This window comes from Aquila chrysaetos, chromosome 18 (assembly GCF_900496995.4).
Source record: "Aquila chrysaetos chrysaetos chromosome 18, bAquChr1.4, whole genome shotgun sequence".
Taxonomy (NCBI): domain Eukaryota; kingdom Metazoa; phylum Chordata; class Aves; order Accipitriformes; family Accipitridae; genus Aquila; species Aquila chrysaetos.
Genome location: NC_044021.1, coordinates 18,323,643 through 18,347,025, shown reverse-complemented (window position 1 = coordinate 18,347,025; position 23,383 = coordinate 18,323,643). Strand labels below are relative to the sequence as shown.

Sequence of the window (23,383 nt, the reverse complement as noted above, 5' to 3'; positions counted from 1 at the left end):
CTAAATGTTGCCTAAATGGCAAATACATGCAAATGAGAAAATACATTTCTGTGCTGACTGTGCGCATGCTAAGCCCGGCGGTTTGGGATTTGAGGAGACGTGAGGAAGCAGTATGTCATGATAGCTTATCCCCTAAAAGTGCTTTTCTGGAGCTATGCTGGATGATGTATATTTTGCAGATGATTTCAAGCCAGCCCCACCTAATCTCTGAAATGGCATGAGGAGCTGAGCCTTAAACACACCTGGGAGAAGGCAAGGTGGAGACACAGCACCTCTGGAAGTCAACAGCCTCCTCTGACCGCAGGTGTGATCTGCTTATAGCCACAACTCCTGCTAGATGCCTCAAGCTTTGAGAGAAAACACCCCATCTGTAAGAAAGAAAATGCTTACCAGGTAATGGAAAAAAAAGGTGAAGGAAGGCAGCTATAGATTATAGTCAACTGAACAAATGAGAGAAAATGAAAGAAATAAAAGAAATGAAAGCAAGACAATTTGCAGAATAATTCACCCGAATGGTCCATTCACCTGCCATAACCCATTTGATGAATGGAAAGACCAGCTAGGCTTCTCCGAAATGAGAAGTGAAAAACCTACATGCCGACTTTGTGTTGCTTTTTGATCCCCTGCATCAAGAGTAGAGACTGTCCAGCCTTTCTATGCAAAAAGGAAAGCCCAGGCGTAGCCCCACTGCCACGGAGAACCGACCCCCTGCAACACTCGACCTGGAGGTGAGAAGGGTAAGGTGACCCCCACCAAGCATGCCTGGCATCGTGTGGGTGTCAGGGTTACGTATATGGTCCTGAAAACAATTTGCAGTGAAACTGCTTGTTGTCTGAAAGGGTCTGGCACGCTGGTCAGACCAATACTGCACAGGTATCGCTGCAGAAATGCACTTTACCCACAAATACAACTCCATCCTGTCTAAAAATGGAACATCCTAGCTGCTTAGCAGTACGGGTCAGTGTTGAATGCACCTTCCCTGGTTGCCTTTCTGCACTGCATCTCCATTAGATTTTTTTCCTTCCTCCAAGGGACTTCTAGTCATTTTTCTCTCTGCTATCGTAACTCTCCATGACAGCGTTGTTCTCCTGGAAATGAAGCAACCAACAAACTGAGAGGTCAGAAAACAAAATCTCCAGACACACTTAGCTAAACAAAGAAAACATAGGGACTTGCATCCCCAGATTCTTAGCTAATTGAAGTAATTCTCCTTTAGACCAGGAAGAAGAAGAAGAAACAGAGGGGTACTGCTGGCTTAAAACTTGGGTATTTTGAAAGCTGCCTAGTACTGGGGAATGGAACCTGTACCCAAACCATGTGTGCTGAGCAATGGAGCTTTATAGGCACAGGGGATTGGTCAGGGTTACAAAACTTCTTCTTTTTATTAAGTTACCATGTATCTTTAACTTTTTGGATGCTTTTTTAAAAAAAAATCTGGTTTATGTTTATTTTTGCTATGTTTTGAGTAATGGTATGCTACTGTACCCTTTCAATAAACGTGAAATCATGGTTGAAAACGAAGTACCATGTAAACTAATGTGAGCAGCAAGCTAGTTGGCTTCAACACAGAACCTTGTTACGCTATCAGCAAACTAGTAAACAAATCTTACTTGCAAAGCACAGTGTACAAATACCTGAGTTTTTAAAATCATTATTTCTGCTGTAGTTTGTTTTCTTTCTTTTTGTATTTTCATCAAAACAATGCATGCAGTCTGATATGTGAAATTGAGCCCCACAGGAATTTAGCTAATAGCATCCTGTTTCAGCACTGGATTGTTCAGCATTTTAAAAATTCAAGCCATGTGAAGCTGGAATTTACAAAAAGACTAAATGAGTTCATCTGCAGCATATTTACCTTGTCTTTTAGGCTATTTGCTGTATACCTCATTTGGCTTTTGTTAAACTCTTATGGCAATTTGTCTACCAGGTGTTCTAAATTACTGACAAGAACATTCAGGTGAGCAGCCTCAGTTTGATAATTAGTGCATATAGTAAACAAAAAAAAGAAAAAAGTTACCACTCAGACTGATGCAAAGCTTTAGAGTTTAGGGATATATAACACTATGCCCTGAGATTTCTCATCTGTACTCCAAATCATATTGAGGCATTTGGTGTGTAGAATAAAAATTAAGATTTAGAGCCTTCTAAGCTTAAAAGAAACATGTTGGAGGGGAATAAGGCCAAACAAAATGACTAAAAAGTCTGGAATGATTCAGAGCAGACACAAAAGTCAAAATTTTAAAGTTGTAAATTGCTCCAATTTATATTAACTTTAGAGGAGTTAGACAACAACAACTCAAGCTTCAAGTGTATTAAAACATTCAGACAAGCTGTGGGGGTTTTGTGCTGTTAATATTGCTGGTATGAAACTTGTCATTGTAGCTGTATGCTTAAATTGTTATGCTATGCTCTTAAACATAGCTTTTTAAGGAGAACTTCGTACACCAATTAAAATGCAGCCAATTGTGTTAAGATGCTACTTTTTGGGTGTGGACTTATTCCTAATAACTTGACAACTGTTTAAGCGCAGTAAAAAGCTACAGTAGCTATTACCTCACCGCATCATCTGTAACACTAGAACAAATAAAACCACTCCAAATGTTATTGCAGTCTTTCTTCACTTTGCTCCTTTTCACACACGAGTGTCTGGGACAAGGTATCTGTGCATTACCTTTTTCAGATAAAAGATCAGATGGATAAAGTCTAGTGTTGTACATAATTTTGTCTCCAAAATATATAAATGTAAAGGCAATGTGAGCTTCTGTAACAAAAAAGCTGAAATTGAAAGCCTCCTCGTTGGTTTCTATAGCTGCAGAATTGACTTTAAAAGCATGTTTCTCAAGCAAAGCAGCCTCCTGAAGAAAGATGTGCTCCCTTCAGTCCTTGAGTAAGCATCTTCTCTTCCATTAACCATCCCCTTCAAGCGTGGTTTCTGGTCCTGCCTTGAGCACATGAGAGGAGCCCCTTGCCAGCCCGCATCCTGTACTGCGGCAGACATCTTCATCTAAAAAATTCCAGTTGTTATAGCCAACTCACAGACGGATGGGGGGAAAAGGCACTTTCAAACCTTGGCCACCTGTGGCTCCAGCTTTACGTGGGCTACAAGGGCCCTACTGAGGTAAAGTACCATCTGTCCCCGTGCGGAGGCTGCCCTTTGTACCAAAATAGCAGCCTCTTAATGGCAAAGTTTAAAAGCCCAAGTGTTGAATGGATGCCTCCCAGAGACAAAAGGCCAAGTGACAATGTTTTTCAACCGCGTACCCGCTGAACGCGGCCGTGTATCGCGCATCTGACGGGTGCAATTACACACGGGCATCATTTTGTGGTCCCATCTCCTTGTGCTGGGAGGACGGAGCCTGGCACGCTGTCCCGCGCCGCGGCCGCGTGTGTCCACCCGGTCCCGCCAAAGATCTCCGGTGAGAGTCTGAGCAATCCGCTCAGCCCCTGCTCCTCTTCAAAAAGCAGGTTACCTCTGGGCTTTTCAAATACACTAAATGCTATAAACAAGGCATGTAGAAACTTGGCTGGTTTGGGCTTCCTGAGCTTGAAGTAGTTGGTCTCCTCATTTTGGGGTACAGACTATCATCTTTAAAGACAGAGGCAAGCTTTCCTCCGAGATCTGCGGGTGGAAACCAGAGGTATTCTACAGACACTGATGCAACAGAGCAGAATATGATTTCTGAGACCGGTTGGGGCTTTTTCCTGGGGATTTTCTGGGATTTTTTCTGGATTTCTAGGGTTTTTCTTTGTGTCTTTTTTGGGGAAGCTATCTAGTACAACCGAGCTCCTCCCATTCACAAAAGCAGATCGTGTTTCCTGAGAGACACCATTTAGCAGGATGCACAATGCATTTCTAGAGATGCATTTAGGAAAGTTCATGTCATTCCCACACTTATCAGTAGCAATTACATGCAGATAAAAAGGGGAGAACTGAGATATTTAATGTTGGAGTAATTCCTCCCAACGCACAGAGTGAGAAGTTAGTCCAGGCCTGTTAAAACCCCTCTGCCTGAGAAGTAACGAGACCGGTGTACGGTGATGTCCCATGTCTGGATAACTGCCTTCGGTGTTCTAGCTGAGTAAAGTAAATATCTGCCTGTCACCCACAAGCAAGGGGAGGGTGAACCAGTTACAGTTTATGTAGCACTACAGTTGGGATTGTGCAAAACGAAGAATGCATTTCAACAGGACATCTCTGTGGGCTCACAAGAGTCCATATGCAACACAAAGATCAGTGGGATGATACAGGTGCAAATAAGTTATCGCACAGAAACATCGCTCATTTGGCTTAAACTCATTCAAACAAACAGGAACGAAATGGAGTTTACACAGCCCCTATTAGCTTCAACATGCATGCTGGCACTTGTGATGGCATTTAGGAGAAGCCAGTTTCAGGCACTTAGGCTGGCATTTGAGCAAAGCATCAACACCTTTAAGGACCACAGCCAAAGAAGGTTCTTTCAACAGAAAATTAGCAGTGGATCTGCTCATGTTGTTGTGTAAAACGAGCAGGGAAGCAGGTGCATGAGGATGTTCTTGGAGGTCCTTTCGCAAGGCTCACAAACACGGCTGCAGTTCCTGGGTCTTTTTGTTCCAGCCTGTTGCCTTTCCTTTGGTTTCCTGGTTCATAGCAAGAGCGCAGCACGGCACCTCTCTCCTGTCGTTATGACAAAATGAAGTGTTAAGTGACTGGGTTGCAGTGCTCGTCCTGCAACTCCGCACCATGTTCCAGTTTGGCTTAAACACTGGCAAGTGCTGTCTACAAGCCTTTCTGTCTTCACACGTGTGAAACGCTGGGGAGCGTTACAGAAAGCACCAACAATTGACAGACACAAGGTCCCCATAACAGAATTTAGACTTAAGTGTTGCACCTGTGCAAAACTAATACTGAAATTATTTAAACATCAGACCCCTTGCTTGTGCCAGATCTCTTATAAGGGACGGCAATTAGACTAGAAATGCCCCAGAAGCAACCAAGAACATTGTTCTAGGGCCTTCCCAGATAAGAGCGCTAAAGCAGCTGTAGCTTCCTTCCCTTCCACGGTCTAATCTCCTTGGAGAAGGGATTACAGTTTCACAAACCAGTCTTACAGGCCACATAACACTCAAGCCCGGCAGGGTCCCAGGAAGCCTCTCGTTAGCCCCACGGCCCTGCAGGGGAAGGTAGCCGGGGGGTTATCTGTGGAAATGGGCTGGCAGCACCAGAGGAGGAGGAGGGAGCCCGTCACTGGGAAAGAAGGGCAGCCGTGGGACAAGGCTAAGCTGAGGAGAGGGAGAGGAAAGGACACGAGGGCAGGGAGGGGTCATCACACCATTTCCACTGACGGTGGAGAGGTACTTCCACGCACGTAACCTATACATGTAACAGTAGCGTTCAAACACATCCTTACAGCTGAAGGCATGGTTCAGCGCTTTGCTATGTATGATCAGCTCCTCTTGAATCGCTGCCTGAATTCTGCCTGTGTGGATGATGGTACCTTCTCCCTTCTCACGTCCAAGTCTCACCTTTGAACTTCCATTTTACCCGGGAGGCACCTCTGACGTTTTATTTCAATAAAGGAAATGGGCATATTCTGTTTCAGAAAATATACTGTTCTTTTCTTGTGCTTTCATTTCAGCAAACTACATGTGAGTGGTCGAATCCTTTGGATTCCAGAAAACCGATTCCCATAGCCCCACGTTCCACCCAGTTGACTTGAGGTAGAACCAATTAATCTGTCAACAGTGCTTAAACCATCACAAAGTTACCACACCAGTTAATGAGGACGGGAGCTGGGGGCAGGGGGGGGAAAGGTGTAATTAAGACAGCTTCCCATTTTTGCTCAGCAAGCCTGAGCTGCCAGCTTGGTGAAGCAGATATGAATCTGAATTTCTAAAACAATTTCCTGCCTTTCCCTCCATGGTGCCACTAGTAGTTATCGTGCTGAAAAGATCTTTTCTTGCCTGTCGCTCTCAAAAACGTTAAAAAATAGGAAGTTCAAACTAATGTTGGGAATTGAAGGTTAAGATGAGACTTCACTGCCAAAACTACCCTCTGACTCAGACACTAAATATGCAATTTTTATTAACCGTGCCTCCTGTACACACTGGAGAAATGTGGGTTACAAAGGACCGAGAAGAAACTTCACGATTATTTTTATAATAGAAACACATATATTTTAAAGTACATATAGCATTCAAAGTTTCCCCCCCTGCATCAGTATTACCAATGTGCATTTTAATAAATTGCTTACAATAAATGATGAAACAAAAAACCAAACCAAACCATCAGGGAAAAAAATAACTTCGGACTTCGTTACAGATAGGGATTTCTGTACCAATCCTGAGTACGCGGTGGCTCAGCTGGTGGCTTTACTCGGGGCGATGATCTCGTGTTATCACGGTGCCACCTTCAGGAACCAGGTGTGGTGGCTCCCGCCGCCAGGCGCAGCTCCTCTTGCACACCCCGCGCTCTCCCACGCGGTTTTGGCTCGTCGCCGCTCTCCCACGCGGTTTTGGGGACACCCCCCCCCCCCCGGGCCGCGCCCGCACACCCAGAGCCCCCCGTGTCCTCCACCCGCGCACACCCCGCTCCCGCGCTCCCCTCCCGCGCCACGTGACCACGGCCGGAGGGGCGGGGCCAGCGGCAGGCCCCTCCCTCCCCCTTCGGGCCCGGCGCCGTCGCCCCGGCGACGAGGCAGAGCGGCCCGGCGGCGGTTGGCGGGCGGGAGGGCCGGGGGCTCGGCCGCCCCGCTGGCACCGCAGTGAGTGGGCGGCCGCGCTCGGGGGGGTACGGCGGCGGGAAAGCGGCTGGGTGTCCGCGTTGCCCGGGGCCGGGCGGTTTGGGGCGGGAGCAGCCCCGGGGAGGACGGCTTCTGCCAGCCCCCAGGCTGACCGGAGGCGGGCCGGTCACTAGCGGCCTGTCCCCCGCGGGTGTAAGGGGCTAGCCCGCTCCGTAGTGCTGGGCTCGGGGGCGAAAGGAGGCCCCGTTCGGATCGGCGGAGCTGGGATCCCGCCTGCTGTGGCTTCAGCAGGGCAGGTCCGGGCCTTGGCGGCCTGAAGCGTTCAGGGTTAACGAGAGGAGGTGAATTTTTATTCATGAGAGCCGGGGTGAAACTGCCAGGCCGGGCGGGCTTGAGTTTCGTAGCCTGAGTGAGAGGAGAGTTGCGCTCCCCTTTCCGCCGTGAGCGTATCTGAAGGAAGGTAACTGCACGCTCTTGAGAGGTAACCGAGTGTCGTCAGGTGAAACGAAAATTGGCACGGAAATGGGCATTTGTCGAAACTTACGGTGGGGCGGAGGTGTTGAAAGACGAGTAGTCTGTGTTCCTTCTGGACACTGCCCAAGGCTGGAGACTTGAAAGTCTGGCAGCAGGTCTCACCGAAACCATTACTGTCCTGAAACGGGCCGTACCGCTCGTTGCGCTGCGGGAAGAGGTTTCACGGGGGTGGGAAGAGGTAACCTTGCTGGCACGGAGCAGCGGCGCAGGCAGGTCACTGTTAAAACATCCTGAAAAAGTTGGTGTGGATCGTTTTGGTTCGAAACCAAGGCTGGTTTGGAACAACACGAGGGAAAATACTTCCAGCAAACTGGAGTTCCTGCTTTTTGATATGCCCCATCCTGCATGCCCGATACAAATAAGTAAAACAACATTGTAGACTTTTGAAGAGACTTTTTTAAAAAAAACATATCTAAGGCATTATATTTGAAAGTACAAATATTTATTGCCGTGTTGTTAACTTCTTGCTTGCAGCTGAGCAGTCATGCTTTTAAATAACCACTGGTCTTTGATTAGAGTAATGGATTTGTAGTTAATCTCGAGAACTGGATCCACCTGTCATGGACCTGATTACTGTCAGCTTTAGTAACATACAGTCACTACAAAGCAGGTTCTTGTAGCAACAATTTGTTTGTTGGTTTGTGGCTGTGGGGTTTTTCAACTGTTAAAATTTGTATCGGCATACATTCTGTACTGTGCAATACTGCCAGTTTGGATCATTGAGAGTAGTGCCATGCTCTGTGAACGGTTTTGGTGATTTCAGCAGTTACTGTAAACAGGTTGGTGAAATTGGGCTGTGTTTTGCTTATCTGTGTGGGAGGTCTTTATCAGGTCATATATCCTAGTTTGTATTTTAATTTGAGAGTAGCCTATTTAGCATGCAAATGTAAAACTTTTGGTAATGCATAATACTTGTACAGCAGAAATGCAGATGATTTGTTGTTATTCATTACATTTTGAAACATAATTCAGGCATCTAAAATAATTTAAAGTTGTTGCTAGTGCTTAAAATAAAACACCAATAATATAGTAAAAGTGAAAATTTGCTTAAATTATTTAGTACTTGTTCAGCTTCTCTAAATTTCCACAAATTACTAGATTCCTTCAAGCTATTGTATTTTGTCCTTTATTTGTCCCCTGCTTTAATCCTTCCTTAATCCTGTGTGAAGAGATTATGGACAGTCTGTCATTAAGAGTATAAAACAAGCTGTTGTTTACAGTAGGATTTCTCTTTTCAGTTTGGTAGTTGACTATTATGACAATTTTACATTTTAGAGCTTCATATTGCTGAGGAAATAATATCATATAAGCTTTAGGACGGGAAAGGCCACTTCAGAGGCTTGCGTTAACCAGAAAAGCTAGATTGAGCCCTTGTTTTTCCCTGGGTTGGTACAAAAGAGAAAACTGAACTGCAAATTTGAGGGGGGGGGGGCGGGGGAAGAGACCACAGAGAAAAAGTTGCACACCTGAGCTGGGTATGTGTGGTGCAAAGTACAAAGTGTGCCAAAGCCTGTTGTAGTGAAATGTGAATCTCTAGGGCATTTATGTTCTAAGTCATCATGCTCTGTAATTCCAGTAAAAGCAAAAGAAGCCCCTGACCCTGATGCCACACCAGGCTGATAAACGCAAGTACTTGGCAGCCTCATTTATTCTAATATCGGTGGACAGTGGCGGTTAGTGTCTTGCAGGATCCAGTGCTGCACTTCTTGGTCAGCAAACCTCTGCCACCCTCCAGCATTTCCTACGGACTACCGCATGCCATAGTACTGCTGTAAAATTGACTGTTTAGTTGTCCGCAGAAATCTTATCAATTCTTTTAGATACTTCTGTATGAAGGATAAATTCTCTAAAAAGTTGGAGAAAAGCTTTGAGTTAAGTGTGATACCTGCAGTCCTTTTTTTCACTGCATTTGGTTAGTTTTCAGTTGATGATGTCTCGCTATATGAGTTCTCTCGGTGATCAAGACAAGTCAAGAAAAACAGAGGTTTTCATCTTGGTATTTTGGTTCACTTTGTTAGAGCGCAAAAGGTTGGCATGAAATGCATGTGAGTTCTCCAAATTTTTAACGTATGTAACTCTAGGAGTTCAGGCCAGGGCCATCTTTGGCAGATATTGCTGAATCCCCTCTGAAAAACCATGTCTTAAACAATGTACAGTGATATTTGTTGAAACAGAGAAATGCAGGCACCCAAATCCTGTTACATTTAACTTCACTTCTTGTTATATGCCTATGTGTACTTAAACTGCGTATGCATTTTGCATCTATCTTTGCTGATGCTTTAGATGCAGATGCTGTGTTGTAAAATGTGTATTAGAATACTTTCAGAAAGTGTTTGGTTTGGTTTTTTAATATATATATAAAACTAACAATTGATAACTTGCAAGATATGTATGTAGTATGTACCTTAACTTGGCATAAACACTTGATCATCTGCTTATTACTGGAGTCAACAAATAGTCTTGTTGAAGAAATGGCATTATTCAAGGTAGTAAAGACTAGAGTGTGTGCAGGCACTTTGGGGAATAAGATATAAAGCTGAATTCTGAGAAAAACAATAGGCCTAAATTTATGAAAGCCCAATTTAAAACCCAGTCATAATTTGAATTGTCTATGATTGTTACTTTTTGTTAAATCTGGTTTTTAGCTTTGTTATGGAATACGTTATCAACCAGTGATCTTATTTTAGTGTAGCAACGGCTTTTGGGGGGGATGGATAAAAACTTCTTTATATTTTTCACTGCCAAACTGGTGGTCGTCTGGTGCAAAGATTATAAATTGAGATGTCCACTAGGTCACTTGTTATTGGCATCTTGACAGCTGATGTAAGATTCCTCCCTGGTAATAGAGGCAGCAGTGAGTAACAAGGTACATGTTACGACTCCTCCACAGAAGCAGCATTTCAAGTAATAACAGCTTGGAAACATTGGTGTATTGTCCGCGCAGATGTTTCCTTTACACAGCAGGCTAGTCTACTTGAGAATGCTGCATTCACACTCATAAGAGGCCAATTTTATTGGTGAATTTTGCCAAGCCTGTAAATCTCAGGCCTGAGGCTTGTTACCAGCTGAATTTGAGTTCGTTAATCTGTTTGGACAGCCTCACCAGCCTGTAGCTAATTCAGGCATAAGGATAAGGACTATGGAGTTGCATGCTGAATTCTGCATCTCCTATAGAGGTAGGCTGACAATAGATGCCAGTTGATTTGAGCTTGATTCTCCAGTCCCTGCTTACTCTAACCCTAATTCTAGACTAGGCACCTTCTGTGGTTTGAAGGATTTAAAGGAACTAGTTATATTGAAGTGTTCTATTTAAAGAACACATATGGATCTGGGGGTTGTTATTGTTAGATACAAATAGTAGAGTGTCTCCTTCCTAAAATACTGTAAAATTACATATTTCCTTTTTTTTTTTTTTTGGTAAGGATCTATGTGAGAATGACCATGTTCTTCTGTCGCTTAAACTTTATATCTGGATCTCAAAGTAGCTGTAATTTGGAGGAGACTAGTGAATATCCTGCTCCATTATGAGAAGACATTCATCAACGTAAAACAGTCTGGAAGAAGATTTCTCTAAGAAAATCAAAGAGTATAGAATCCTTTAATAAAACAGAAGACATTTAGAATTCATAAGCTTTTGGCTATCCAGGTCTCAAAAAAAAAAAAAATGAACCGTTACACAATCATGAAACAACTAGGTGATGGCACCTATGGCAGTGTGTTGATGGGGAAGAGCAATGAGTCAGGAGAACTTGTGGCTATCAAAAGGTATGCAACATCTAAATTCAGTAAAGGTACTTGCAAAAGCTTAAAGATTCTCACTTTTAACTTTGTTGTCTGCCATCTGTGTATAATAGAAGAAAATTTCCCTTTTCTTTTTAAGGAAATCAACATAAAATTAATTTTTTTAATTAAGATGCTTAACAAGGTGATCGTGGGTCAGACTTCAGCTAACAGATCAATAGAGAGACACATCAGTTTGTCTAAGTTACTGATTTATCTTGGCTTATAAAATTGCATGCTGCTTTTTTTCGGTTCAGACATGCTTCCTTCTAAAAATGTTGTTAGGCTAACACCAAAGGAAAAGCAAAACTGAATGTGCAGTTGATTAATTAGGGAGTTTGTTTATTTATACAAATTGTAAGAATTTGAAATTTGTAGATTTGAAACACCTTCCTACCCCCCCCCCCCCCCCAAATCTTTTTAGGTACTGCATTAAGTTTCAGATATTGCTACAATGATAACTACCAAGTAACAGTCTGGTCAGGTAAATAAAGGCTGTCTCCTTGGGTCTAATAAAGTTGTGTTGTGCGTAATCATCAGCATTGTCATACTTGCCTAAAAAGATTATTACAAAACAACAAAAATTGTACTAGAGGAGTGGGGAAGTTCTCCTTGTATTCCTACAGAATTGCAAGCAGGATGTAAAGTGTAAGTTGAAATACCAGAAATTCTATGTGCTTTTTTTTTTTTTACTCCATATATGGATTTACTGCAGAAAGATAATTGTAACGTAACTGACTGACTTTTGTTTTAAGAATTTCTGAGAATTTCAGGTTTCTCCATATACTGCTAGTACTGTTACCTAAGTTAATAATATTAATCTAAGCTTAAAAAAAAAAAATCTGCAGTTGATTATTTTCATTATTTTTAGGCAAAAGGAACATTTTGTGGGAAGTGTTTTTCATTCTCATGATTTTGGGATTTGGAATTCTTTTGTGTGATTTTTAATTTTGGGATTTGAAGGGGGACAGTTTTGGTTGAAGATAAGTTTATTTAAAATGAAAATCTTGGGTTTAAATCTCTTCACTCTAGGCACTAGAACGTCACAGAAACACAGCAAATAACAACATTCACAGCCCCGTCCCAACATCTGAGCAACACCGAATATCTGTGTTTTTATCTACGCATGACTTACAAATAAATGTATTACACTGTTACATGTAATGATTAGTTTAGAGACTGTTGTGTGTGTGTATATATATATATATATATATATGAGTATTGCTTGAAAAAATGAAACCTTATTCATTTGGTATTTAATACCTTGGAACAGGTTTGTAAAAATGACTGATCAAGTCAGATGCTTAATTATAATGTTAAGCAGTCAAGATAAGCAGATTTCAAAAATATAATTTTCTCGTTTTCCTAGAAAGTGCAACTTAGGCACAAAGAGGTGATTTTTCTGCTTTGAAATATCCATGTTTTATGTGCAGTGTCACTGTTGCTTTCCTTGTTATTAAGAGCACAATTCAAATGATACAAAGGGATTTTGTGTCCCTGATGTTTTTATAAATACCTTGGAGTATCATGGTCTCTCTGGCTAACTACTCTTCTAAAAATATGTTTGCAGTGATTAATCATCAAACACTTAAATTTCTAGCAATTCTAAAAGTTGAGTTTGTTTTTAATTATGTTGCTGATGGGTTTTCTGGAACGTTTTAAATTGAGTTTAATACAGCTAATGCTACACTTGGAAAATGACATGTTGAGATTTTTTTGCTCTAAAAGCATTCTGTACTGTTCACTGAAAATACTTTATCTCGGACTTGTATTTCAGAATGAAAAGAAAGTTCTATTCATGGGATGAATGTATGAATTTGAGAGAAGTCAAGGTAAAGTGGTGAACACACCACATTTAAAAATAAGTGTCTGGTTAGGTTTGCGTGAAGGAAAAGAGCATCTACAATATCTGAGCATAAGGCCAGACTCTGTGAACTCTTTAAATGGGGGTGACAGATTCTACAAAACCATGAGCTGCTGGCACTCCTAGAGCTCCTGCTGCTTTGTGGAATATCCCACTATTCTCAAGCAGTGGCCATGTCTCATAGCTAAGCCTCTTGTCTTTGAGAGAAGATAAAGAAATTGATTTTGTGTGTGTGTGTGTTTTTCCATCTTGCTCTTTCATTTTAATGGCAAATTTCTAGGTGTATATCCAGTCCTTATATCCTGTATTTGGGGCATCTGTAGAAAGCACTGGGAGTTTTGGCTAGCCAAATGATAGAATAACACTTGAATTCCTGGGCTTAAATTCCAAGTCATCCCATCAGGCGTCTGATTTTCTGTCTATACAAAACTCCCTATCAAAGGAGTTGGGTATCCATAGTTTAGGTTTGACTTACTGGAGATTGCACATAATCAGTATCTCCAAAAAGAACTCCTGTAAGAGACTCCTTGTTCATGAAAGTTTCATTAAAAAATTGCTGGGTTTTCTTATTCAGTTCTGTGAGCAAGAGCTGTTACAGCTTCAGCACTGTCTTTCGTTGTAGGGAATTAGGTTTTTGTGTTAATCTTCACCCCAGCTATGATGTAAACCCTAGAAATAGATGTTTTAAACTACTATTTATGTTGTTGCTGCTTTTATTTTGAAATTAATTTAAAATACTATTTTGTTGTTCTTTGAAATGGAGATTACAAGATAAATATGGACTATCAGATGGACGTGTTTTGTAAATTCTGTGCTAGAAACTTTTATGTGTTAAAAATTTAGTTCTGGTAAGGAATCAAAGTCACTGTTGAGTTATCTGAAGACATATTTTGCTCTATTACAGTCTCTGAAGAAGCTAAATCATGCCAATGTAATAAAATTGAAAGAAGTCATACGAGAAAATGACCACCTTTACTTTGTATTTGAATACATGAAGGAAAATCTCTATCAGTTAATGAAGGACAGGTATGTCTTTTTCATAAAACAAATAGCGTGCTATCATGCTTTATTTAATGATTCTTATGCTATCTTGAAGAACACATTGGAATTTCTGGTTTTGGCTCTTCTTGCAGCCCCACTGATGCGAACAGGAGTTGCTGCACCTGCTTATCTGAGGGTAGAATTCTGCATTGCTCTGCATTACAATATTGCATATTGTAATGCTTTTGGAAATAAGTTTGTTCTGTTGTTAACACAACAGTTTGCATGTCTTTGGTGTGTAGAGCCATGAGAGAAATTCCAAATACTTTCTTTTTTTTTTTTTTTTTTTCTTTATTAGCCTTCACTTTAATGTATGAAGGATTGGATAAATACTGTTCGTTCTGCTTTTGCTCATGGATTTGGCTTAAGGTGGCGATGGTCATCTGCATGTACACGCATGCATGCTTATAAGAAAGACCTATATATGGACTAACTGTGTGACATTGCAATCTTGGACAAACAGTACGTAGCAAGGCTTGCAAGGTGGACTTTGGAATAGGACCTGCCTCTTCAATAACATTTTTCTTTGCTGAATTCTTTTGCCTTTAATGTGCGTTTCCTTCAGACATTGTCATGCACCTTTATCTCCTAATGTGCAAAGCTCTTAGCTTCGCATCCCGAGATAGCTGCTAGCGATACTAGCACAATGTTACCCTACAGCTGGGAAGCACTGCTCTCCATCAGGGTTCCCTTAAGGGTACCACTGGGTAACACATCTACCCCAGTGCTGCGCTGTGCGGTCTCTTCCTTGCTACGTTACTGTGCATTCCACGTTCATCTGGTCAAGCACACTGTTGGCCAACCACCTTCTACAGAGAGAGAGTATCGTGAACCTCTCTGCAGAGAAGTCCCTCTACAGCACTTAAAGTAAGTGAAATTAAGGCCTGGCAGCAAGCAAGTTTTGAGATGAGAGCTAGTTGCATCTGTCTTACTTTGTGCGCAAGACTTGACGGGTCTGTTTTCATCTGTTCATGATGTGTTGTGCAAAATGAAGAAATACATATGTGCTGAAAATACACTATTTTTTTAATTATGTGAAGTTGTTAATCTGTTTCTTCACAGAAACAAGTTGTTTCCCGAGTCAGTCATCAGGAACATGATGTATCAGATATTACAAGGGCTAGCTTTTATCCATAAACACGGTAGGTTTCATGTTAGAGTTTAACTGTGTAGCACTTTTTTTAGAAAGTAAGATAATGCACAGTAATAACAGGAACAAAAGTATCTAGCAAAGGCTATTAATTATCTGTAATAAAAATTATTCTTACCTGTTTCAAGTATGGTGCATTTTTAAACCACACCTGAAGTTACATTTTGTTTTCCTATATTCAGATTTTCCTCTTTCTTTTTGAAAGCATTGGGTACTGTTCATACACTGTTCAGTACTTTTTTTCCACCTTAGTTACCAGATGAATAAACAAATTAAAGAAACTTGTATGCTGTGCTATACTATGCATTTCTGTTTCCTCAAAAAGATGAGGAGCATTTATGATATACTTTACAGATGGCAGTTTCTCCTGTCTTGAGATGCTAAAACTAATATGATACCCTATATCTAAAACAATATTAAAATAACTTGTTCACGAAGAAATTCAAACAGTCTCTTTATCAAATACAACCTGGATTTAAATATTTTAAGAGATGTGACTTTTCTAGGAATTACAAGCACAGTCTAAATAAGAGGTGCTGCGTGCTCACAACAACAAGAAGTTTTACAGCATTTACAAAACTTTAATACTCATGTTTAATATCTGTCTGCAGACTGCGTTCTTAAGTACTGGTATTAAGCTCCTTTGCATTTAGAAAAGTAGTAATTTACTCTCTTGCTCAACTCTTTTATTTCGTACTTGTCCTTCACATCACATTGGTATCCTTAAAACTTTCCAAAGACGACAAAATATTAACTGAAAATGAAATAAGAAACAATGTTCCCAGTGATCTCGGGCTTTCATGTACCCTGCTAAGGCCTGTTGATGAATTCAGATAAATAATTAGTTCTGTTCAGTACTACCAAATACCCAGAAATTGCCATTTCATGTCTTTCAGATCAAGATCGTATACTGTTCTCTGATTATTAGTATCCTATTTTCCTTCCTCATTTCTACATGAAATAAATGAGAAAATTAAAATTTAAGAAAAACTGCCATTTCTAAGTTACAATATTTAATATTTTGTTTTGACCATAAGTGTTTGGGAATGACAGATATGATAAATTTGAACATTTACATTTTACAAATAATTTCAGCCAATTTCTTACCATGGTCATCAATTTCTGCATGCAGAAACTGAATGCTTTATTGTAGCAAGTGAATTTCAATCAAATCTATTTATATTCTAACAAATCGTGTGTACCAATTAAACAGCAGAATTGATTTGCTTAGCAACTTAATCGCTGTCCAGGTATATAGGTGCTCAAGCCAGCAGCAAGCATCAAAGAAACTTTGTGTGCCTGCATTACTAGTATTGGCATTCCTGAGCAGAATTTTGATATCTTTTATATGTCTGTCTGCAAATTGTTGTCACAATGATAAATAAACTAGTTAAAAATCATTCAAGAAATTTTATAAATCAAGTAAGTGTGTCAGATGCTCAATTTTCCATTATCCAAAACTGACAAAGCAGTTGTAGTTTTTGCAAAAGATTTCAGTCTGAAATTGGTTTGTTATTTGATATTGCTGCAATAGCTAATTAATTTTCAGTTTACATTTGTTAATTTAAGAGCACTTGGTGTAATAATCACTGGAGGAAAAATGTGTGTGCTTGTTGGGGGAAGGGTTACCATTCTTTTATGTTGAATTAAAAAAAAAAAAAAAAACAAAACAACAAAAAAACCCCTATATTCTTCCAAAACATCCCAAAGTAAATTTTTGATTATTCTATTAGAGGTTGCAGTTTAAGAAGTGAGGACAAGATAATTTGCTGTTCTTTTCTGTCTGGTCTTCTACAGGATTTTTTCATAGAGATATGAAGCCTGAAAACCTTCTCTGTATTGGACCAGAACTTGTGAAAATAGCAGATTTTGGTTTGGCTAGAGAACTAAGGTCTCAGCCACCTTATACAGATTATGTTTCTACCAGGTGGTAAGTATATTAAGAAGTTAATACATTATCTTAATTAATTACCTTTCTCTTACTATTTTAATTTATATGTTATTTCTTTCCATCCTCATAGGTACCGTGCTCCTGAAGTTTTGCTAAGATCATCTATTTATAGCTCACCTATTGATATGTGGGCAGTTGGCAGCATAATGGCTGAATTATACACACTAAGACCTCTTTTCCCAGGCACAAGTGAAGTAGATGAAATCTTCAAAATTTGCCAAGTATTAGGGACTCCAAAGAAGGTAAGACTTAGAAAAACTCACACGAATGTATTTTTAAAAAGTTAAATAAAATTATTATAAAATATTGAATGTTATCTCTCTTTCAGAACATACATATAAATTATTGGTTTAGTAAGTTTCCTGCAGACTTAGGGTTTTCTCAACTGTATTTCTTTCAAGCTTCCATTAAGGCATGTAATGCTAGTCTGTTGTTGTATATTAGCATCTGCTGTATATCATACCATTATGTGTAGCCTTGCTCTCCTCTGATGAAAGACAGATAAAATTGTTTAATTTAGTTATTTGAAGCTATGCGTATTGGAAAGAAAATCAGAAGTCTCCTAGGATTTCATTTTGCCACAGCCAATTTGCTTTCTTTTCCTGAAAGTGTAACTCTTCTAGGCTGGCACCCAGAATTTGGAGCTTGTAGAAGATAGAATAAATAAGACAAATTACGCTTTTCTTACTTTTAAAGCATAAAGGAAACATTTGATCTCAAACACAGATCTCTCATAAATATTATTAGCAATAAAAAGTAATGCAGGAAAAAAGTGCAGTATTTTAGAGAGGAAACAATTATTTTCTGGACAGCCTAAATACTATTTAAAATTACAAGGAAGGTTTGGGTAGTGCGTATAAAAATGTATGCAATTATATTTACTTCAGCTAAAAAGTTGTTTTAGCAAATGGATATATGAACATGCAATAAAAGAATAAGCTTACCTTCAAAATTCTGAATAAATTGAAAAAAAGCCATATAATACATTATTCTCCAAAGAATACTTTTAAGAGATGGCAGATGTGTATCAGTACTTTATGGGCGCAAACAGAACTTGGTGAAATAACTGAACACAGAGTATCTAGATCTGGAAAACCTAAGGGTGGGAGAGAAAAACATCAATTTCATTAGTGTTCTAATGATATAAAATATAGCATAATTCTTGTCCAGTAAAGGACCTGTTATCAATAGAGAAGTGAGAAACAGAAAACAGAAATAGATTACGCTTAGCTAGGAACATGCAGAACTTGAAATGGTGGGAAAGCATCCAAGAGAACATACTGAGAAACAGGTGCAAACTCATGACAGAGCACAGAGTAAAAGGTCAGAGGTGGAGAGTTATAGATGATATGTTGTGGAAGTGAAAATTGAGTCTAGAGGACTAAGTGAAAATTGCTATGATGTGTAAAACAGTGCTTGCTATGACAACTGTGCATCAGAAAAAATGTGTAGTATGAGCAGTATTTAAGACTTGAGTTTTCAAACACATATGTTAAGTTTTTTGAGCAGCTCACAAGTCTAGGATAGTAAGAAGAACATTTTGATGTATATTAAAAATATCTGTGAAAGAGCAACATACTAGCTTCTGGAACATCTTCAATGTATAGCATAACCAAGTTCTGGAAGTGCAGGGAGATCAGAGAGATTTTCACTGTGTGTAGTAGCAGAGCAGCGCTGAGCTGACTGCTGTGGTTCTTCTCTAACCTTGTAAGTAGTTAACAGAAGCAAATCATAACTATTTACACTCTGTCGTTCCTTGAGTAGCAAGCTGATTGCTTGGGAAAGCAGAGAGCATTACCAGCTGAGTATTTCAGAGAAAACTGTAGCCTCTCCTAAAGACCCTAAGGGTTAGACTGTAAGTCAGCCCTCTAGGATCAGGAAGCTGTAATTAGTTCCTTTGTGCCCCCTGTCATCTGCTGGGCAGACTTGGGAATTTTATCTCCTTACAACAATGCTAAGGCATTCTTCAGGGAGATCACTGTGTAAGAAGAGTACTTAAATATTATGATAGGAATTATCGCAACAAATGATGCATTTGTTACCAGTGAAGTACTGTCCTGCATTCTGAAAAACATAAGCAGTTATTTTAATAGTCTGGTTTTACAGATAGTTTTACAAATAGTATTTTTTTTTCAGACACACATTTTCATTTATTCAATTATCCTGCAATAAGGAATTACAGGAATTATGCCCAGAAGCTACCTTCATTCCAATTTGCCTTCCTTTGTTTAAGTCCATAATACCATACTAATGACTTATGTGAGTTTGGGTTTTTTAAATAGTGACAGGCAAAATAAAATTTATTTTATAAATGAAGTTGCTTTATTTATAAAATAGTTGCACTGTTTATAAATACATTGCACAATTCAAGTACTGGCAGTGATGGTGCGCTTGCAGTATGCCAATTTAATGAAAAAGCTGATGACAATCTGAAAAGGAGAGATTAATGAAATGCATTTTCATTAGTCAAAGGTTGGCAATGGCACTTTAAATAATTCCAAATTCATTTTTTTATAAAATGAAATGTATTTTTCATTTTTGCACTTGTACTATTTTCACCCTATCCCTGTACTTCACCAGTTCAACACACAGCCCTTGCTACTTCATTCTAAATTGTTCCTTTATCACTACCTCTGGCAGACAGGATGGCACCAACTCCAATAAAGGAGGGCGATGCAGCGGAGGAGGAAAGAGTCTATCTCCATTAATTTAAATGAACAAATTATTCTCTGAGGTGGAATAGGAAGTCACTTGAAGTCTTGAGACTTATTCGAACCAGACGTGGTTTATAATTATATTTGAGTTCTTTGATTACCATAGACTGTTTTAACAGAGCTAAAACCATTGTACATAAAAAGGTGAGTAATAGCTAACATGGTATCTTAAGACCAAATTCTATCAAATCTATCCAATTTACTCCTGTAGCAGTGTAACAAGCGTTGCGGATAGAGGAGAAGCACTAATATTATACATTATCTTCAGTAAGGTTTCTGATGCTGTCCCTCATAACATTCTCATCAGCATATTTATATGAACAAACTGCACAGTAAGTGCATACCTGTTTTGAAAGCCTTATTCAGAGAGTAAGCTTTACTGGTTAGCATTCAAGATGAAAGATAGATTGAATAGGACTCTTGAGTGGCTCTGCATCTGGTATTTTAAATACATTTAATACATTTTAAAATTGTATTAAAGGCCTTCTGATGGAATAGATTTTACTTCCTAAGTTGGTAGATAGCAGGCTGGGAAGGACTGAGTATGTTAGAAGACAAGATGAGAATTCAGAGTTTCTTTATAAAATGAAGAGATGTAGTTTTAAAGAAATTTCTTTAGTAGTGTGTAGAGTGCTGTACTTAGGCAGAAATAATCAGTTGCATAAAGATCTGGGGATAACTATCCAGCTAGGACATCTGTAGAAGAGGATGTAGTGCATTGTATGTCAACAGTATTTTGTTGCAACAAACACCATACCAGTGTGTAGAGAAAGGAGTATTGTCCACTGACACATGAACTAATCCTTCTGTTCCACTTGCTGTATTACATCCAGTTTAAAGTTTTGCCTTTCAAGACAGAAAAATCACAAGTCCAGAGAAGAAAAACTTAAAAAGCCTAGACCCAGCAGTTCAATTGTTTGTGTTTCTTTAGCCTACACAAAGGAAGACCGGAAGAAAAGAAATGCACCTTCTAATGTATAAAAAGGCTGTTCTAGAGAAAAGACAGAAAGAGTCTTTCTTGGTATCCATGGATGATAGCACACTCAGCAATGGTCTTTTATTGTCATAAGAGAAACCTACGGTTTTCTAATCTAGAGGATAATTAAGCACTGGAATGGACTGTTTAGAGCAGTTGTGGAGTGCCAGCAGCTGGAAGCTTTTTGAGACTTAACACCTGTCAGGCAGAGACAAGGGCATGGACTAGATGATTTCTTGAGGTCTTTGATAATCCTATGGTTCTGTATTCAAACAATGCAATTATCAAGCAATGAAGGAATTCAGGGTTTACTTTTCGAAAGAACTCTTTTTTTTTTTTTTTTTTTGAGTGTTTTTCTTCTGGTGGTCATGGTGCTTTTTCTGTTGCAATAGCATCTAGTTGTAATTTAATCATTGACTATCTTAAAGGTGGAATCGGTGTATTGTATAGGCTGCATCATGGTTACACAACCATAGTATGCTGGATAGAAGGGCCTCAGCTCTACTATTCCCATAAAGAAGGTATGTTGAAACCAGGTGTTTGAGCTCGTTTCTGTGGTAGATGGGATGTTCTGTACTGCTCCTGGTACTGCTCCTGGTACTGCTGCACTCTTGTTCAGATAGAGTATGTCCAAGTGGGGTATCCACAATGATGGTTCCACCTTTACCTACAGAAGAGTTTGAGAAGGACTGCCATTGGAGACTGATGCTGTATTCACTGGTGTTGTAATAATTGTAATGGAACATAGGAATGCCTGTTTTCCACTATATAGGAAGGAGCTATGCAGACAAAGTGTGGCTCAAGATGCATAAAATTAAATTTGATCTAATACATCAAAGGTACATAGTCTTTGTTCTTTTTTTTGGTACTCATTTTTCTTTCCTTTGAAACAGAGTGACTGGCCAGAAGGGTACCATCTTGCTTCTGCCATGAATTTCCGTTTCCCACAATGTGTCCCTATAAGCCTAAAAACTCTCATCCCAAATGCAAGTAATGAAGCAATACAGCTTATGAGTGATATGTTGAACTGGAATCCGAAGAAGAGACCTACAGCAAGTCAGGTCTGAGCACCTGAATGATTAAGTATAAGACTGAATTTTCTTGCATTGTTAAAAAATTGTAGATATAGAAACCAATTGATTGTCATAACACTGATGGCCAGAGAAACGTCTCCTCATTTTGAATGCTTTGGTAGGAACGAGACTGAGTAGTGAGAAGAGAAGTTCTAAACCTGGCTCAGCAGACGACATAAACTCTTTCGTTATTTCTGCAATGTTGTCTTCTGTATTGGCACATTCTAAAACTTTCTCTGGACAGGATAAAGAAAAATCAAGTTTCCTGAATTGTAACTCTAAGTCACCTCTGCTGCTTTCTTGTTCCTCCCCCATCTGTACAAAGGGGGATACTGAAAATTAAGCTTTGCTTTCTTGTGAAGCTGCAGATGGAATGCAGTATGAAAGAGCTAAGGATTATTTTTACTTGGAGATGGGATGTAAACTATACTAAGTCATAAGGAAAGAACTTTGTGAAGAACATACCAATAGGTCACAAAGGTCACAGTTAATTTTAAAGTTAATTTTTAAAAACATATTTCAAGTACCAAAGATGGTCACATTCTACCGATTTTTTTATTTTTTTTTTATTTTTTTTAGTATTCATACCTAATGCAATCCTATTTAGAAGGTATAAAAGGGGAATACCATTGTGAAAGAAAAAGGACATACTGCAGGTTATCCTAGGTGGATGTATTGTAAGTGATTCAGAAGTGGTTAAGCAGATGGAACCAAGTACAGCAACCGTTTCTTTCTACTTTATAAAGCGTATCTATTGTTACAGTCACTGAGATCTAACTGTAGTCCGGTGCTATACATCTCTACATAGAATACTGCATGGCGCTTTATGAAAGCAAATAACCAGCTTTTGCCCAAATGAGTTGTCAAGGAAGCAGCTGCAGCAGTTGTGTAATCCACAGCCAAAAGGGAGCGTTTAATGCATATACATGGAAATGTGTACAAAGGCAGCAATTCTCAAGTGCAGCTAAGGCAAAACATCTCTTTGAGAACTAACAAAGAGTAGGATCCTACACAGAAGTAGTAGCAGAATGTGTTGTTTTGACATAGGAGGAGCTGTGGTGGTAAGATATGTCCATGCTGTGTGTCTAGCGGTGGATATGAAAAGGTCAGAGAAAAAGAACGAAATACACATCTGCTTGAAGACGGACACTGGAGTTTCCTAATAAACGTCATGAAGGCACAGCAACCACAGTTAATGTACTTAAAAGCAAAACAAAAACAGGGAAAGCTGGTGATAAGAAAATGAAGGAGAAACTTTGCTCGTTAACATCCTCTAATTGTAAAACCCAGTAATATTAAATGGCAATAATTTTTTTTAAAAAAAAGCTGTTCATCAAGTTGCCAAAACATAGTTAGCAGTGGCAACATGTAATAAATCATGTGGTAAAGGTAGTGGAGACTACTTGTTTTAAGACTGAAATTTGTTACTGCATGAATGTAGAATGGTGTTGAATGTAAAATGCACCTCAAAACAAAACCTAGAAGTAAAGGAGGGAAAGAAAGGACATGACTGCTGTAATATGTACAAGTGGATCCATCTTATGAAATTATATTATGGGAAGAGTTTGAAATACAGAA

General features: G+C 39.4%; 1 protein-coding gene and 1 long non-coding RNA gene across 13 annotated transcripts in view; one reads left to right on the top strand and one right to left on the bottom strand.

Annotated features, from left to right (window-relative positions):
• The first annotated feature begins 6,705 nt into the window (after positions 1–6,705).
• The window catches only part of MAK (male germ cell associated kinase), a 32,696-nt gene continuing 16,018 nt past the window's right edge, over positions 6,706–23,383 (top strand). For 8 of the 12 annotated variants that reach the window (XR_003927312.2, XR_003927314.2, XR_003927313.2 and 5 more), the window contains exons 1-8: positions 7,924–8,035; positions 10,679–11,021; positions 12,814–12,868; positions 13,805–13,926; positions 15,004–15,083; positions 16,889–17,021; positions 17,113–17,284; positions 21,626–21,793. Coding sequence is in view for 9 of the 12 variants with exons in the window: in XM_030041630.1 (XP_029897490.1) it covers positions 10,921–11,021; positions 12,814–12,868; positions 13,805–13,926; positions 15,004–15,083; positions 16,889–17,021; positions 17,113–17,284; positions 21,626–21,793 (831 nt within the window). In the remaining 3 variants the exon portion in view is untranslated. Of the gene's footprint in view, positions 6,744–7,923; positions 8,036–10,678; positions 11,022–12,813; positions 12,869–13,804; positions 13,927–14,058; positions 14,078–14,157; positions 14,809–15,003; positions 15,084–16,888; positions 17,022–17,112; positions 17,285–21,625; positions 21,794–23,383 lie in introns of those variants that run through there. The other 4 variants (XM_030041628.1, XM_030041631.1, XM_030041636.2 and 1 more) reach the window with 4 other exon arrangements.
• Positions 7,680–21,633, bottom strand: LOC115352888. Its single transcript, XR_003927315.1, has 2 exons — positions 17,987–21,633; positions 7,680–10,092 (listed from the first exon to the last, which is right to left on the bottom strand). It is a non-coding gene; the product is annotated as an uncharacterized LOC115352888 (long non-coding RNA).